General features: G+C 36.3%; 1 protein-coding gene and 1 long non-coding RNA gene across 8 annotated transcripts in view; one reads left to right on the forward strand and one right to left on the reverse strand.

The window, feature by feature from the left end:
* NAPEPLD (N-acyl phosphatidylethanolamine phospholipase D) overlaps positions 1-18,072 on the reverse strand; it is a 71,000-nt gene that overhangs the window by 44,142 nt on the left and 8,786 nt on the right. The window contains exons 3-4 of one of the 6 annotated variants that reach the window (XM_003772608.3): positions 16,436-16,581; positions 11,943-12,005 (exon numbers count right to left, since the gene is read on the reverse strand). Coding sequence is in view for 1 of the 6 variants with exons in the window: in XM_031938700.1 (XP_031794560.1) it covers positions 7,395-7,630 (236 nt within the window). In the remaining 5 variants the exon portion in view is untranslated. Of the gene's footprint in view, positions 1-6,686; positions 6,758-6,880; positions 7,067-7,394; positions 7,646-7,716; positions 7,936-11,942; positions 12,006-16,435; positions 16,582-18,072 lie in introns of those variants that run through there. The other 5 variants (XM_012551777.2, XM_012551780.3, XM_031938700.1 and 2 more) reach the window with 5 other exon arrangements.
* LOC116419335 lies at positions 6,823-8,429 on the forward strand. 2 transcript variants are annotated; one of them, XR_004229612.1, is made up of 2 exons: positions 6,823-6,911; positions 7,694-8,429. It is a non-coding gene; the product is annotated as an uncharacterized LOC116419335 (long non-coding RNA). The 2 variants fall into 2 exon arrangements; XR_004229613.1 differs by lacking the exon at positions 6,823-6,911 and adding an exon at positions 7,066-7,170.

The raw sequence follows: 18,072 nt of genomic DNA on the forward strand, positions 1-18,072 counted from the left end.
AATGCCAAATAGGGGGATTTTAAGGTAGGCTACACAAAGGAGCTAGAATTCCAGACTTAAAAGGAAGATATATAGGCAAGTTCATATGACCCAGAAATGTTTAAAAAAAAAAAAAAAATGCTGCTCCTCTTCTAGTAATATTTACATCCTAACAAGAAAAATAAAAGGGGGGGAGGGGGAAGAAAAGGAATGGAATGAACAATAATAGGTTATGGGCTATTGAAGAAGGCACTTGGCAGTGGAAAGGCTCTTTAGGAAGACCTTGAAATCACTCTCAATAAACAGCTAAAGACAGCAGCACCTGAAACTGAAATAAAATACCAGCCCCAACTGCTAAATATATTTATAGTTCACACCCTTCCTTGAAGGCTTTCACTTAATTGTTTAGAAAAGGTCACCTGCTGGGCGGCACACTAGAAGAGGAGTAAAAACAAATAAAAGATTGTGACTAAACTCTCCAGAGGACACGGTCACTCAGATTAATTATATAAGAACTAGGTGCTTAGGGTACTGCTTCTTTTATCCTGTTTGAATAGTATAGTCTGGTGGCTAGAATTCCAAGCCGGCTCTAAAAACAAATGCCCCAAGATATGTCAACCTCCCAAACAAATATGCATATTAAGCTTCGTGGCACAATAAAGACATAAAGTGAATAGTTTTTCCATTTAATAAACAGATTCTAAAAGTGGTGGCATTTGGCCAATAGTTCTAGCCTCCCCCACCAGACTGGCCTCTTTGAATTTCAACAGTACTTTGACAGTGAAAGAAAAGAGAAAAGAAAAAGAGAGGGGTAGATCTGAAAACCCCCAGCACTTCTCTCCCGCCTTCCCAGAATGCAAAGTTTTGTTTTGGGTTTTTTTTTTCTTCCACTTTTTCAATAACAGAGGAATCAATCATAAATCTTCAAGAATATTTACCAAGCTCTGACTATAAAGCTTCTTTGGCAGAGCACTGAAAGACCACAAAAACAAGATAAATCTTTGGTGATTCTGAGTAGAGAAGACTGTTTTTATATTCTACAGTGAGGAAAAAAGAATACAACAAACAGTTTGGATAACTGTTCCAGAAACTTTGAGAAGTCACTTAAACTTTCTGGATCTCATTTTCCTTATCTATAAAATAGAAGATTTCGACCAGATTTCTCTTATAGTCAATTCTATTACCAATTCTATGAAGCTACACATACCAGGAAATTAAGTAAAAACAAAACAAAACAAAAAAAAAAAAAATTCGTCTCAAGAGAAATAACCGATAATAAAGAGAATCCTAATCTGGATGAAATTAATAATTTCAAGCTCCTACAAACAGAAATCATAGTGTAATAAGAAAGATGAGCACTGGGTTTGAAGTCACAAAACCTGGGTTTAAAGCCTCATTCTGCTATTATGCAAGCCACTTCTTTTCAAAATGAGCTTTAATTTCCTCATCTGTAAAATGAAGAGACTAGCATGGAATATACTCTTAGATCCTTGGATTAGCTCTAGATATAAATTCTATGGTATTATGAAAAAAATTTCAACATCATTTAAAATAATTGCTGTATATATGCTATATAAAAAGATAAGTTCTTTAAAGAACTTAAAATGTTTAAACTTAACTTAAAAAGATATCTATAGAAAAGATAAATTCTGAATAGAATTCTTGCTCCAACATTTTGGGGGTTTTTTCCTTCTTTTTTATGCAGTACTTTAAGATTTTACAAATTGCTTAACAAATATCTCATTTTATCTTGCCAGCAACTCTGGAAAGTTGGTGATATTATTATCCCCATTTTTTAGAGATAAGAAACTGAGACTGAGAGAAATTTAATGACTTGCCCAAGATCATAAAGCTAATGAGTGTTTGAGGCAGGATAGATGCTCAATTGAAATGTTTAGTAATCTCTATATGAAAGGATGAGAAAACAAAGTTTAACCCAAAAGCTGGGTGGGTACTTTCATTGAAAGAAAGCCACGCCTTCATTCCATCAGAAAATTATACTTATTGAATTTTTCAAGGTTTCTAATTTTTCTAAAAAGGAGGCTGAAAATTGTGGAACTACTTCTAGTTAAACAGTAGACATTTCTACTTTAAAAAATTATGGGGATAGAATAGTAATAGATATGATTTTTATTTTTATATTTCAATTAATTTTTATTTCAATGATTTAAAAACAAAATGTACAGTAGGGAGTCTTGTGGATGTCACCATGGTTTTCCTAAGAGGCCTCATTCTCAGTTCATGAAATACATGTCCCCTTAATCTGAAAACCAGAATTGTTAATATGACATTGTAAACTGAAGAAATATCTCCAGATTACCATATAAATATATTTATATCATCAGCAAACAACATATATGCGGTGCATATATTTATATTTAACTAGAAATGCAATCTTCCTTAAGATACTGAAAACCACAATTTTGAACTACTTTAGTTTTAATGATAATTACTAGATTAAAAATTCAATAAAACTATGTTCCAATTAAAAGGATAACTCATGAGAAAAAAAATTATAGCTTAAACTTTAATTATATCAAAGTCTTCAGCTTACTTAGTTTGATCACTTCAATATATGTACTAATATTAGATATTTACTGACTACCAAAAACATACTGATGCAGGAAAGAACAGGTCTTGACCATTCAGCTCAAGTGAACATGCCTTCATTAAGCACCTATGTAAACAGAAACAATTAGGCACTACATCATCGTGGGTTCCTAATTTTTTTTTTTTTTTTAATATCATGGATCTCTTTGACATTCTGGTGAAGTCTATAGAATTCTTCTTAGGATGATCTTTTTAAATGCATAAAATAACATAAAAGATTACAAAAGAAAGTAATTATACTGGAATACTTCTCAAAATATTTTCGAAAAGATTTGTAGACCCCATGACAAGAAGCCATGGCTTAGATAATTGATAAAGTACCTTTCCAGGAACTCAATATCCTATGTCTCTAACTGGTATTGAATCTAATTTCAATATAAAACTGAGATACTGTCAATTAAAGTATCTTTCAACTACAATTGTTATCTGAAATCTATATGAAGTGATATAAAAATCTTATTTAGATAATTAAGCTAAAGTTCAGTGCCAAATTACTTAGCTAATAGTTCAGTGATGGCTACAGTGAGAAAAAAATTCTAGATTTTTCCCCTTAAATCTCCCCAAATTGCCTAATATAAGTTCATCTCCAAATAGAATAAACAATTACAGGAAAAAGAATCTTGCTACAATTATTTGGTTTTTCACATGTTTACTTCTCATTTCTTGCGTTATAAATTTTGTGAACCAATATTAAGCTGTAATTCAGCTGGCATTATTAGCTATTTCTTCTGATAATTATTTCTCTAGGGATGCTTTTGAGTAGAAAAATCTTCATTGAGAAAGAAGTTCCATATTTCACTTTACCTGTTTTGTTTTGTTTTTAATTAGTTTGAGGGCATAGTGAATTAAATAAATTAAAGCCAAGATGGGGATTTGGATCTCACTAGCTTTCAGATCATAAAATGATGTTAACATTATTCTTTATTTACAACTAAATTTTTTCTATTGTATTATGAAAATCTTATCTGCATCTATATCTAAAGAACAAAGGTGATAGGTATCTCCAGACCCAAAATGGATTACTTAGCAGTCTGAAGTGTTCAACAATTTCGCAAATGAGCATTTTATGATGAACTTCTGAGTAACTAGGTAGAGTTGGCAGAGAAAGCCCAAAGTACTGATAAGATTACTCTCTGGACAAGCAGTGAAGGGCACTGATGGGGACCATCTCAGCCTTACATTCCCACCCCTGTAGAGGTCTTGGGTAACTCCACCTTATTATATCCAATCCGAAAGCCAAGTTATGACGTCAAATCACCACAATTAACCTTGCCCTATAAATTTGTCCATGGCTTATGCCATCTTTGCTGAATCTCTTTTGGGTCAGCCCACCACAGCGTTCTGCCTCATGGTTTTTTTTTTCCTCATCCACTCCTCCATGCCTCTTGGTGTCTTTCCTCTCATTCCCTCCCTCATGCTTCTTAGTATCATTCTCTTTGTTATAAATAACCTTTTTTAGGGTGCTAAACTCCTCTTATGAATTTTCCCTGCCACTTAATGGCATATTCCCATCTCATGGATATTCCCTTTCTCCTATTTAATTGTGAGTTTCATTAGGGACTTGTCTTTTCCATTAATCTTTAAAACCTGGTTCCTTGCTAACTATATGCTCTCTCAAATCTATTTCATATTTATCACTCCTGGTGTCTATTTTACCTCTTCATTTTATCTATAGCCTCTTCTCATAAATAAATGTACTTTTTAGAGAAAAGAAAACCCTTTTGAGTTCTTCATATGTGCCTTGTGCATTGGCCTCATATCTGAACTTAGGAATTGCTATCCCAGTCCCATCATTTGGTGTCAAACCTCATCATTTTATATGCACCTTGTCTTGATAACAAAATATCATGAGTGGGCATAATAATTTTATAGTATCACAAACATATTTTTTAAAGATTAGCTAATTTAGCAACCAAGAAACTTGGTGCTATTTTTTCTGGTCAAGATTTAATCCTCCAAAACTGAGAGAAAATCAAAATTTTATCCATCTCTTTTCTTCCTCACTGAGCAAACACAACAATGCCAACATTCATTATCTCTTTGTTGTTGTTCTGTTAGGTATACTATTGAAATAACCTTCTAATTAGGCTCTTTGTTTCCATTCTTTTCTTTCTTTTAACCCATCTTCCACACAGCTATCAAAATTGCATACTTCAAGAATTGATTGGAGAATATTATTCCTTCACTCTAGCATCTCCAATGGTTCCCTACTTTTATTGTTCAATCATGTCCAACTCTTTGTGACACCATTTAGGGTTTTCTTGACAGAGATACTGGAGTGGTTTGCCATTCCCTTCTAAAGCTCATTTTACAAATGAGGAAATTGAGGCAAACAAGAATAAGTGATTTGCCCATCAAGTAAGTGTCCAAAGCAAGATATGAACTCAGGAAGATAAGACTTTCTGACTCTAGACCAGCACTCTATTCAACCTTTGCCCTAATATGCAAGTCCACTCATTTAAGTTATAGATTCATAGGTTTACAACTGGAAGGAATTTCAGAAATCAATTGGTCCAACCCCATTATTTCTCAGATGAGGAAATGAGGTGAAGGACATGTCTTATGTCTTAGGACACATAAATAGCAAGTGGCTGAACTTGACTACAGAGAAGAATCTCAGTAATAATATTTAGATATGGAAATACAGATAAACACTATAAATTATATACAGGTAATATTGCCTCCATTAGTACTACAGTAGTTAAACATTTAACAAAATGTTTTATGGTATTTTATAAGTCAACTTTGTTCTATTTATCCCAGTTTAATACCCACTCCCACTCAGGCTCTTCAACGATTAATTATTTCTTATGTGCTATATAAAAGCCATTACAATGAAGTGGTTTTTAAATTTCTGTCCAGGTAAATATAAATTCATATACCTTAAAGTCATTTTTGCAGTTATTCTATGTATATAGAAGTAGGGAGGGACATTTAACACATGAAAAAAGAAAAAATGAAATCAAGATAAGGATAAAGAAATAATTTTAGTCAAGCCTCACTTATCCAGACTCTCAAGATTCAGTTCTCATTCAAAATCCACTCACTTGTCTAAGCCCCTAAGTAACCAAAATAGTCTTTGTACAAGATTAATTTTATGTCCAGCAATAAAGTAACACCAAAGTCCGATGATTGTTTAAAAAAATAAATAATCCAAGTATAAGCCTGGCCTACTCAAGTTTTTTCAATGCATATATATACCTTTCCTCCAAAGGTTGTGATTCAAAATTTGTGAAAAGTAGTATGGTATTACAAAAGGAAATAAATATAGTGGAAACACACTAAACTAAATAGTCTTCTAAAAAGACTATTAAAATCTCTGCTACGAGAAAACAATTTGTATGTGGCATATAAAATATTTGAAAATCACTAATATTTTAATCTGTAATTCAGTTATTCATATTCCCCAAGTTTACCCTTAACATTTTATTTTAAACAAAAACTTTTGCTCTCAGTTTCCATCCACCGGTGTTTCCCTGAAACACAAATGCTTCAGTAGGCAGGAAACATTTTCTTTTTATATATAACTTCCTTTTCCGAACAATGCTACCACATACTAATATATTAGTGACGCTAAATCAAAATTGCAGCAACTACCCAAAAAAAAATTAGAAGTGAGACTTACTAAATATTCATTTTCAGCAAAGAATGGACATTTACATCCCAACTTCCAGAGAAAAGCAACTCAGGAATGACTTCACCAATAAACTATCACAGCAATTATAAAATACCAGCTACTTCATGTTAATCTAAAACAAACACTTGAGTTTCATATCGTTGTTAAATACAATTAATGCCCTTCTACTCGTAAACGTAATAAATAAATAAATGCCGGCCGGGGCACGAACTAACATAACTCCAAAGTGTCCGAACTTTGGTCCATTTTCCTAATTTTCTCACACTCCAGAGGGGAAATACAGCATCAAACACAAGCCAGTGACAGGGGACGAATTCCCCCCAGCTACCAGGAAAAGAAACAACGGCGTGCTCTGTCCTGGGGGAAGAAAAGTCTACAGGAACACATTTCCTACAAAGCCTTCAGCAGCAACCCCCACCCCTGAAAAAGAACACAGAACTCAGAAAGAACAATGTCTCACCAACCCCCGGTTCCCTTCACTTTCTTCTCATATCCATTTCATGGGCTAGTTTCTGGGTAACTAACTAACCGAAAGACCTGCGGAAATAGATTTCCAACGCTAGAGGGTGGGGTGGGTGGGGTTAATAAGGAGTGTGGGTGCTCTGAAGTTGTCAGTTTCTTCTATCGGAAATAATTTGTAAAAGAAAAACCTACATGGTTTCCGTTGCAGAGGAGCTTTAACAAGGTAATCACACTCAAGATGAGATCAGCTCACCACCCCCCTGTTTTTTTTTTTCTTCTGGACCTTCCAAAATAAAGAAACTCAACAAAGGTTATCTTCCCTGTGGCAGAGGATGCGCCACCTGCTCCAGAAGCGGCTGCAGCCGGGGATGAACTGGGGCTGCAGAATAACCTGTGAAAGCCGCGGCTCGGGCCCACCCCCTGCCTGTCCTACTTTGCGGGAGACTTGGGACAGGCGGGGCTGCTCCCTTCCGAGAGCAAAGGTCTGGAGGCGGGAGAGAGCCAAGCTGCAGGGACGAGGGGAGGGAGAGGGGGAAGAGCCCCGTGAGATCTGCATACTGAGCGCGCCCAGGATTAACCAGCCCCCCTTCCCATGAGGAGAGGAGGAATTGGGAGGGGGGATGAGGGCACAGAGCAGGGGACGCCCTTCCCTACTCGGGCTCGGGAGGAAAGATGGGCTGCAGCTTTAATACGCCCGCATCTTCACCTCTCCCTCGGAACGGTCCCGGCCCCCACGCGCTCGCGCTCCTCCTCCTCCCGCGGAGGCTCCATCTTGCCTGGCGGCTCCAGCAGCCTGCCCGCTGCCCCGCACGCCGGCTCCCGGCCGCCACCAATCTTGAGGGCCCGACACCTCTTCCCCCAGGTTCCGCTCGTGTCGAACCGGCCGGTGAGCCAGAGGGCCAGCAAGCCCAGGCAGCCGCCCAGCGCCGGGAGCCTCACCATAGTCCCGCCGGCCGCATCCCGCAGCGGCCCTAATTGCTCCTCGTCCCTTATTCACTCCTGCAGGCTTGACCCCGGTGTCCGCATACCTGGACCTTTACCAAGATGGCCGCTCGCGCTGCTTTCCCGCTGCCGAAACCATGTTGGTCAAGTGGGCAGTCGGCCTCCGGACCCCGTATATGGCACCCTTCTGGACAGCGGCTGCTGCCTCCCAGATTTCTCTACACCTGCTTTGCTCTGGACTGGGACTGCTTCTCACAGAGCCCCAGGACATTCTAAGGCATCTCTTAGGGAGAAAAACAGCTTTGCTTTGATGTTAAGTCTGGTCCCTGATAAATAAGATTATCAGTCAGAGCTGGAAAAGCCCTTTAGAAATCATCCAATCCTATTTCCTTTTTTTTTTTCACATGAGGAAACTGAGACCCAGAGAAATTAAGTGATATTCTGTAGATAACTTATGTGCCAGCATATATCTGCACCCTGCACCCAGATACTGACAGTGCCATCCCCTTCCTGCAAAAACTCACATTGTTATTAATACTTAAATAGACCAGCGACTTCATCAAAACGGGCACTACTTTTTTCAATATCAATCAAATCCCATCCAGATCTATTTGATTTAAATATAGATTCTCGCGTCCTGGGACTGAGCTAGCTAATATTTTCCATTCAGAGCAGTTTAATAGTAATTAAAAATGGAGTGGCACCTACGCCATATGCCTAGTTGGAATGAGAGATATTTTAATCTAACGTTTGTGGAGTTCCTGGTGTGAAGTAGATATTAAATATTAATGATATCAGTGTTATTACTCTGGAAATGTTCTACCGGTTTCAACAGATGTTGCAATCTCTAGATTATACAGTTCGTATTTAAATTCTCATTTCCCCCCCGTAGTGTTGAAGTTAAAAAGCTGCACCATCACTCTGACAAATTCCCTTAAAGGATATACTTTTTAAATTTCCAGAATTGGATTGAGCAACACATCTGTAATCCAGAAGCATAATAATAGATGGCATTTACTTATGTCGCACGTTAAATAATGTTTTCACATTACTTCTTTTGATCCCCACAACAACGCTCTCTGTCGTTATCTCTATATTTACAAATGGAGAAACTGGACTGGAGAGTTTGAGGGCTGCCTTAATTATCTCTCTCAACTCTAGGTCCTGACTCTTTCCACCTGCCAACTTTCCTTTCCTGGCCTGAGGCCAAGTGTCTCCAGGGAGAGCAGAGAAGGGTTAGATTATGGCAGGAAATGTGTACAAAATATAGAAGTAACTGCAGGAAGTCGAAAACCAGTCTGTTTTGTATGGTAAGTGTAATTATACCATTCAGTAATAAAAGCTAGTTTCCCTTATTATTTTCAATAATAAGGTTGCTATCAAATAGACTTTATCCTGCCTCTCTCACTTATTACCTATGTGACCTTGGAGTCTCAGTTTCTTTACCTGTAGAATAAAAGTTTGACCCAGATGAACTCTAAATTTTCTTCCAGTTGTAAATTCTATGTAAATCCTATGATTCCCTAGGCTAGAACTTCCCTAATATCTGGGTATTACTTGACTTACTGTATCTTAAAATCAGGCTGAGTTTAGGTGAAGTTAAGAACCTGCCATCTTGCCATGGGCTCAGAAAGTAATCATAGCCCCAGAGATAAGTGAAGGAATAACCTAGATTGCTGTTAATAATCTTTTGAGAAGACCCAAACACCTCCTTCAAAAAAGGGGGCAATCTTTAATGAATAGAGACTGACTTTTCCTCTTATTCCCACTAGTATATCATATGCTAATAGACTTGTCAAAAACTGTGCTAAGTCTGGGTGTTAAAGCAGATGCTTAAAGATAAACAAATCTTTCCATGTACCAAGGGAAAGACTAAGAAAGAATAGCCTTCCAATTTAGCATTAAAACAAAATTGAATACCTAAAATAAATAAAGGTGCAGAGTGGCAGAGTGGATAGAGGGCCTGCCAACATGTTAGAAAGACCAAGAGTCATAGCTTGCTTCTTTCACATGTCTGTTTCACTATGGAAAAGTTTTTTTTTTTTTTTAATTTCTAAGTAATTTAGACAACTTTAATTCATTTATTGTTCACTCACGGCCAATTCTTTGTGACCCCATTTGGGGTTTTCTTGGCCAAGAGACTGGAATGGTTTACTATGTCTTTCTTCAGTTCGTTTTACATTTAAGGAAACTGAGGCAAACTGGATTAAGTGACTTGTAAATGTGTAAAGCCAGATTTGAACTCAGGAAGATGAGTCTTCATGACTCTAGGCCCAGTATTTTATCCACTTTGATAGTTGAGTGCCCATTCTGATTCATAGAATTATAGATTTAGAGCTGGAAGGCTCCGGTGATTACCTCATCATTTGAGATTCTGATAGTTGAAAATATAATGAGCTAAGCTAGCAGCCAGAAAGTACTATCCACTGGAAAGGCTACTGAGCTGGAAAGTAAAAAAGCTCTAGACCTGGCCCTGTTTTCTAGACCTGGCCCTGTTTCTAATCAGCTGTGTGATCTCAGGCAGATCTTTCACCTTCTCAGAATTTCAACTTCCTCATTTTACAAGTAAGAAAACTGAACCCTAGATGAGCTAAGTGAATTGCCAGTCATCCCTAGGTGTAAAGTGACAAAGAAAAGATCTAAACCTAGATTTCTGATCCCAAACCAGTGTATTCACCAAATAGCTCCTCAAACTCCATTAGCACTCTAAATTACAGATAAATTATGAAATCTGCATTAGTTGATGGGAGCTTCAACTAGATGGAAAATTTCCTACAGAGAACTGGACCAAAAGGAGGGAAAAAAGGAATAAATAACCATGATTACACTCTCTGTAAAGCAAACCAAACCAAACCCCAAAACCCACAGGATTTCTAACCACACAGCCTATATACAGAGAAAAGAAATGAAAAAGAAAAAAAAACAAACAAAAAGCTTTTGAGTTGTGTTCTCCAGACAATGAAAAGGCATTGTTCTGTGTTAAACCATTTATATCAACCCACCCCCTTCCCCATACAAATCTTCTAGCAAACCCCATTGCATGGTACAGCTTGCACAATGCAGTCTCTGCATTTTATTCATGACTATTTCAGATTGTCACTTGGCTGAACTGGGCCTTGTTTATCCTTTTGTTCTATTCTGCAACTAGCACACATACTTACCCAGTCCATTATAAATAATGGTATTTACTCTGCTCTCCCTTCAAAATATTACTTACCACCAGAAAGGAAAGATAACAGTTACATTCCAACAGTCCTCTAGAAGTTGTTAGTCACTAATAGAAATGTTTTAGGTATAGTAATAAATAATATTAATAAAGCACTGGGCAGGATATTAATAGTACATAATAATAACTTCAGAGGAAATTATATTGAAAGAATGCTGACTGAGGGAGAGACCTGATCTCCAGAGAAATGAAATCTTTGCTTCCCTGGGACTCTTGGCTCAAGAATTTCAGGTATGGCTAGACCAGACGCTAAGTACATAGAGAAAGCTTGTTTATAGTTCTACTACACACATTGTTTATCCCCAGGCCAACCAATGATTCAAACATTTTGATTATCCTTAAGTTTTATAGATTACTTGCACTTAAAAGTAATCAAGAAGTTGAAAATAAAGTAGGCTAGCTAGCAGCTAGGAAGTAGTTTCTTCTAGTGGAAAGAATGGTGAACTAAAAAGTAAAAAGAGCTGGTTCTAGAACTTGATCCTGTTTCTAATCAGCCATGTGATCTCAGTCAGATCATTCACGTTCTCTGAGTTTCAGCTTTCTCATTTATAAAATAAAAGAGTTGGACTAGAACAGGAGGTTTTAACCATTTTTGTTCAATGGATCCCATTAGTAATCTAATGAAGCCAGTGGACCCCTTCTTAAAAGAATGTTTTTAAATGCATTAAAAAACAGTATTACTACAAAGGAAGCCAATTATATTGAAATAAAAGTATACTTTTTTCCCCCATCCAAGTTCATGTATTCCTTGAAATTTTTCAGTGGACTCTATTCCCAGATACTCTAGGTTAAAAATACCGGGACTAGAATGCTCTCTAAAGCCTCTTCCAGCCCTCAAATTTTCTAAGTTCCTCATGAGTTTAGAAAAAGCAGAATTATGCTAGATATCTTTTTAACTATATCACCAGTTTTAACGTTCTGAAAACAAAATGAGATTAAATTATTAAAGAATATTTCAGGCAGAAAGGATGGAATTCAGAAATATGGCACAGTATTCAGAGATATGTAAATAGGATCCAATTTTCAATATTAATGTGTCCTTCAGGAAAATTATAATTAAAGTAATTATTTTCCCAGCCCAACTACCTAATGAATCTTTCAAAGTTGATAGTTGGCGAGGAGAGCCCTGAAGAATTTCTCCGTTGTCACCTGAAAGAGAACAAAAGCAACATGAGGAAGCAGCTGCCACAAGAAAAGGGAAACTATAATCTAAAGTTTTTTAATGTCACAACAGTAATTTCCTTCTTCTAGGAGTAAGAACATACTTTCACTACAGGTTTTATCAGAAATGGGAAGACAGGCTAAAAAGATAACAGTAATATTTAGTAATGTAAAAAGTAATATCTGCCTGTCAGTATGTTTGCTTTATTCTCTTATTTAAAGACTTCAGCATATTTTTCTAAAAATAATAAATATGCAATATAATCAAACCCAGAAATTATTATCTGAAAAGAAGGAGGATACCAAATACTTGGAGGTAAAAGAACATCATTTTTACCTCAAAATAGTGGCAGAAAAAATATTAGCAAGTGCCAATATGCATAGCTAATTTCTTCTATAAAATCTTTTTATAATAATTACATGCTTTTCATTGATGGAAGTATGAAAAGGAAACAATCAGGCTTTCTCAAGTAATATTCTTCAGCAGGACACATCATTGCCACCATGAAATTGTAAAATTGTGAAGATCCTCCCACTGTATTTAGATTGCTTATGTTTTTTAAAAGAGATTTTCTTAATAGAACAAAATGCTTCCTTAAAGATCGTGCTCCAACAAATCTCCCATGCATGTACTTAACTTATATAAGATCTCTTGACAAATATAATAGAAAAAATTGTGACTACCCTGATGACTAATATTGAGTAAGGTATAAACCAGGGAGACATATGCTCCCCAAATGGAGTTTGCCATTGTCATTGGAGATGTCCAGCACAGAGTCCAGATACTAGAGAGATTATATATATATATGTTGAGGTCCTTCAGATGCTCCTTTTTGTGGTCAATATCACACTAATTGCATCAAGTTCCACAAGATTAAGACTTCCAAATGAGATCTATAATTATTCAAAGGAGTTCAGTTACAGGAACAATCTAGTAGATGGAGAATGCATATTTTTCAGAATATGATATGCAGTTGCATGGACAACCCATGGACCTGGTACATGTACCATGGACAGACTCTGCAGGTGTGGACAGTGAATTGGGCCTAGAATTAAGAACTGGAGAGTGGATTAGATTATCTTTGGGATACTGTGATAATAAAATAATAGGTAGCATTAATATGGCGCCTACTATGTGCCAGACACTGTGCTAAATGCTTTTAATAATTCCAAAGTGCTTTCAGAAACAATAATCTAGCTTTTTAACATCAATATTCTTTTAAGAAGGTTGTCTGACTTCAAATTAAGGAAAACCACATTCTCAAAATAACTAAAGTTGTGATACACCAAAAGAGCAAGGGAGAGGCACACAAATAGGCCACACTACATTATTTACAAATAATTACACAAAAAAAAAGTAGTACAAAAGACTATCAGAGAAAAGTATAGCAGGAAGAGGAAGTGGATTGATCTTGAAGTGAAAGTGAGAAATAACTGATGAATAATAGCCTGAATGCTTTATTGGGTGCCCAAGCTATATAAAGAGACCTAGAGACCTCCAGAATGTTCACTACCTGTGAATGATAGGCAAAAAATAGGGACAACTGTGTTAGTATTACAGCAGAGTAGGTGCTTAATAAAAACTTGTTGATTGATTGGAAGGATTATCTAAGTTGATGATCCATCAAAATATTAAAGTCATAATGACATTAAACTTAGTAGCTTTGATTTGTACTTGATGTAACTAGTTTTTCTGGAATCAGTTATAAGGTGGCTACCACATGGATCATTTAGAGGTTCCAAAATGCTGGAAAATTTCATAAAATTTAGGGATTTTTTTGGACTGAACAGATGGTGATATATCATTTTGATATAAGAAATTATGAAATAGTAAGCTTTAGAGAAACCTGGAAAGACTTGGATATGCAAAACCATATTTTTTCCCATGTAACATTGTTAAGAAAAGCAACTTTGTAAGATTTAAGAATATTGACTAAAGAAAGTTCTGACTTGACTTCAGGGCATCAATGCTGAAAGCACACTATCTTTCTCCTGACAGAACGGTGATGATGCACTCAAGGTGCAAAATGAGACATATATTTTTGGATTTGGCAAATGTGCAGATTTGTTTGGCTTAAATATGCTGATTTGTTACAATTTCTGTTTTTCCTTTTTTTCAATGAGGGAAATTTTTCAAATGAGGAGAGTGAGAGCTAGGGATAGGTTACTGACAACAACAAAAAGAAAGGAAAGAAAAGAGGATCATTTTTAAAAACAACACAAAAAAGAAGAGGACAGCTTGGAAAGTAACATATTTATTATGTCCTTTTTTAAAAAGTAAACTACATAATAAATATATATGATTTCACAAATAATCATCCCTTTTTTGGCTACACTTCATATATGTAAATGTTCTCTCCTTTTTTAATATTGAATTCAGAAGAAAACAATTAGAATCTCTTCTAATCTAAAATTCTATGATTCTGTGTGTTACTATGATTCTGTCCTGGCTGGGTGGGAAGACAATGGGTCTAGAGTGGTTTAAGTACCTTTGAAATGTAGAGCTTTTACCTGCACAGAAACCACAATGAGAGAATGTTTAGAATATGAAGATTTCTACAATCATTATCATGAATCCTTTTTTTATGGAAACTAAAATGGAACCATTCTGGTGAGTTGAAGAACAACATTCACTAGTAGGTAGGATATATACATAGGTAGGGTATGTTTCCTTTCTGAACTGACTTGGGGCATGTCTCTTTTCTCTTCTTTATGTGCAAATTGATAAGAAACATTTTCTATATTCCTGATGTCTATATATAAAATGAATGCCCATAGGAAAAGTCAAAACAATTAGATTCAGATGTATCCAAGAAGTCAGATCTAGATTATTTTGGTTAGAGGATATTATTTTCTGATATATCTCTAAGATATAAATTTAGGTCTCTGGGAGTCCAGAGAAGCCATGTCATAGATCACAACTAAAGGAAGAGTTTTACACTGTTTTCATGTAGTAGGGAAAGGACCAAGGGAAAGCCCAGTTGTCTCAGGCTAAATGAGGTATTACTAGTACTTAGTTTTAGAAAGTAGACCTGGTGGTAGTGATGGTGACATCTAGACACCAGAAGGAGGTATAAGTGACCCAAATTCTGGAACTTGCTAATAAAAGGAAGGGAGATTGGGAAGAGGAAAGAGGGAAAGAGATTCCAGGAGTCATTCTGAGAAATCAGAAGACCTGCGTTAAAATTGCACCTCTGACACTATCTGTGTCACCTTATATACCTCACTGAATTCCTACTGGGTTCAATTTTTTCATTTCTAAAATGAAACAAGGGATGGACTTTATTGCTACATTTTTTACTAGGGTCATTTTTTAGTCTAGATCAATGATCTTGTATGTCTTGATCAATGTGAAAAATCCATTGTGGTTCCAAATTAATTGCTCTAAATAGGGGAAGGGAGAACATCAAAGGGCTAAAAAGAATAGGAAAAAAAAGTAAGTTTCCATTTCTCCCAAAGAGAAAGACTACCTTCCCATAAATCCAAAAGTAGGTAGAAGCTTTTTGAAGAAGGAAAGATAGATATGATCCCATTGCTTTAATAGACCACAGTCCTTGAGAACCAAATTCTGAACACAAAATTATAAATGGCTCTGATTGAAAACTAAAAGGGGAAACTAATTAAACTCACTCTATGGGAGATAGCTCTAATGACCTTAGGTTAAAAATAAAAACAATCACAAAAGAAGGAATTAAGGAGCAAATAGTTCAAGTACAAACAAATAGCATGGGTGTAGAAGCACCACTTCCTTCCTAAGACAGCTAGTTCTCTTACACAGTAGTTCTTAGCCTTTTTGTGCAAGAAGATTCCTTAAGGTACAAAAATTATAAGGACTCCCACTAGTTACAGTTTTATAATCTATCGATTGAAAAAAATTTAAACTACTGTGAATTAAGGGAGATTTGATGGTATAGTGGAAGTATACTAGCTATGATATCATAGGACATGGGTTTGAATCTTTTCTGTTGCACATTATCTGCTTCATTTGAAAAATGAAAATATTAGACTAGTTCTCTAAGGTTTCTTTCTTGTTTAAATCTACGATCCTCTAATGAATTCAATCGTTCTTTGAAATAAATCTGTATTTTATTTGTAAAGGAGGTATTAAAGAGTTTTCCTACAATTCCATAATAAGGTGTGAAGAAATTCCTCAATCACCTTGACAGTATTCATAGAGCTTTAGAAACTGACATTACACAGAAAACATCTAGTGATAGGTTAACACACTGAGTCATGTTCTTTGGGTCTATCTATACATAAAGCAAGTTAAGACTGGGAGCTACCCTCCCCATCTACTCTACCCGTACCCCCACCCCCAGAAGAAGATACCTCACTGACTAACTAGAGACAGTTTGAGAGAATACAAAGTATAACTGAAGGAACAGAGAGTTGGAGATACAGATACAGAGATGCAGTACCTGGATGCCAGATGTAACTTAAAGGAGCATAACCTCTGGAGGTAGAGAAGAGAACCTGCTATGGATTCAAGAAGGTGCTGGTCGTGGCAATTGAGATTTGAGCTTTGAAAGGGCTTCTCCAGAAGAGACTTCAAAACATACCGGTCCTGAAAGAGTAAGTAGCATTGGCCACATGTATTCCCTGCATATGTAACTTATTCCTATTGTCTTCCAAATTTGAGCCCCCCTTTTCCACAGATTCTATACACAAGTGTATTTGTGGGAGAATGCTCCCCATGTTTATAAGGGAAAGAATGTTTTGTAGCTTCTCTTCTTACTATATTTTGCTAAGAGCTAATTATATCTAATGGCTGTTAACAGGAAAGCACAATAATGCTTATGTGCTGTAGTTTTAGGATATTAGAACCTGTGGCATTGGTAATCATTCTTAGGAGAATAATTAGTCAAAAAACATTAATCACTTACTATGTGGCAGGCAATGTGTTAAACACCAAGTCCAGAGGGTTTGCTCTATATTAATCTTATTGATATATATTTGAAAAACTTTAATTGATGTATTCAGTTCAATTTAGTAAACATTAAGTACCTACTATATTCCAGGCATCAGCCCTGGGGACACAAATAAGGGAGAAAAAAAAACAGTCACTGCCTTATAGGACGCTGCTATCTAATGGAGGAAAACAACACACAAAATAAAATTTGAAAAGCAAGGGGGGGGGGGGGAATTCCCCTTCCTATTATAATCCCCAACAAGGATTATAATGCTCCATGGGGGTTGAAATCAAGTAGAGCTGCTGATGGAAAATGGGGAGTTATCTGGAAAGTTCAGCACTTAACTCTCAAAACCAGAAAGTTTTGGGGAGTGGTTTAGTATTTCACCTTCCAATCCTCCAATCAGAGGTGATGGGTATTAAAAACTAAGTCAATCAGTCTGAGTCAGTCAGTATTGTGAGGAATTGCTGTGTATACTGAAAAGTTTATTATATTTTTTATATCTTGATCCTATGGTCCCAATACGGTAAGTTGGCACCTTCCTTTTCCACTCCCTCTCCCTTTTCCTTCCTCTCTCTCCCTCTCTCTCTCCTTTTTCCTCTTCCTCTCTCTCTTCATCTCCCTCTCCAATTCTCTCTCCCCTTCTCTTAAGGTACTTTTAGCTCCTTCTGCTCTAAATGGTGAATTTATTCATCTTTTTATGTGTTTCCTAGGTAGACATTGGGTATGGCCCAGTATTTAAAAGTTTAAACCTACATAATTCTCCTCTCTAAGCCTGGCACTTTCAAATTCAAGCTACCAACATGGTGACTTCCAACTTTAAAATCCCATGACGCCCCTCAGATGGTCACTCTAGTACTACCCCTCTGCCCTCTAGTGGTTATTGGGGATGTGCAATATATAATATCAAAATATTGGGCAGGGTCCTGTGATCACATCACTGAACAACCTGGGAGAAATTTCAAAGTTAAAAGAATATAGTCCTAATTTTCAAAAAAGTGAGAAGGTTCAACACACTAGTGAAAAATACACATATGTATGTATGTATAGATATTATATTATATGCATATCATTATATCTTGAAAATATCTCAAAATCATTCTAGAATGGGCTGTCAAATTATTAAAATTTATGGTTGTAAGTAT

Source organism: Sarcophilus harrisii, chromosome 5, assembly GCF_902635505.1.
Source record: "Sarcophilus harrisii chromosome 5, mSarHar1.11, whole genome shotgun sequence".
Lineage (NCBI taxonomy): Eukaryota > Metazoa > Chordata > Mammalia > Dasyuromorphia > Dasyuridae > Sarcophilus > Sarcophilus harrisii.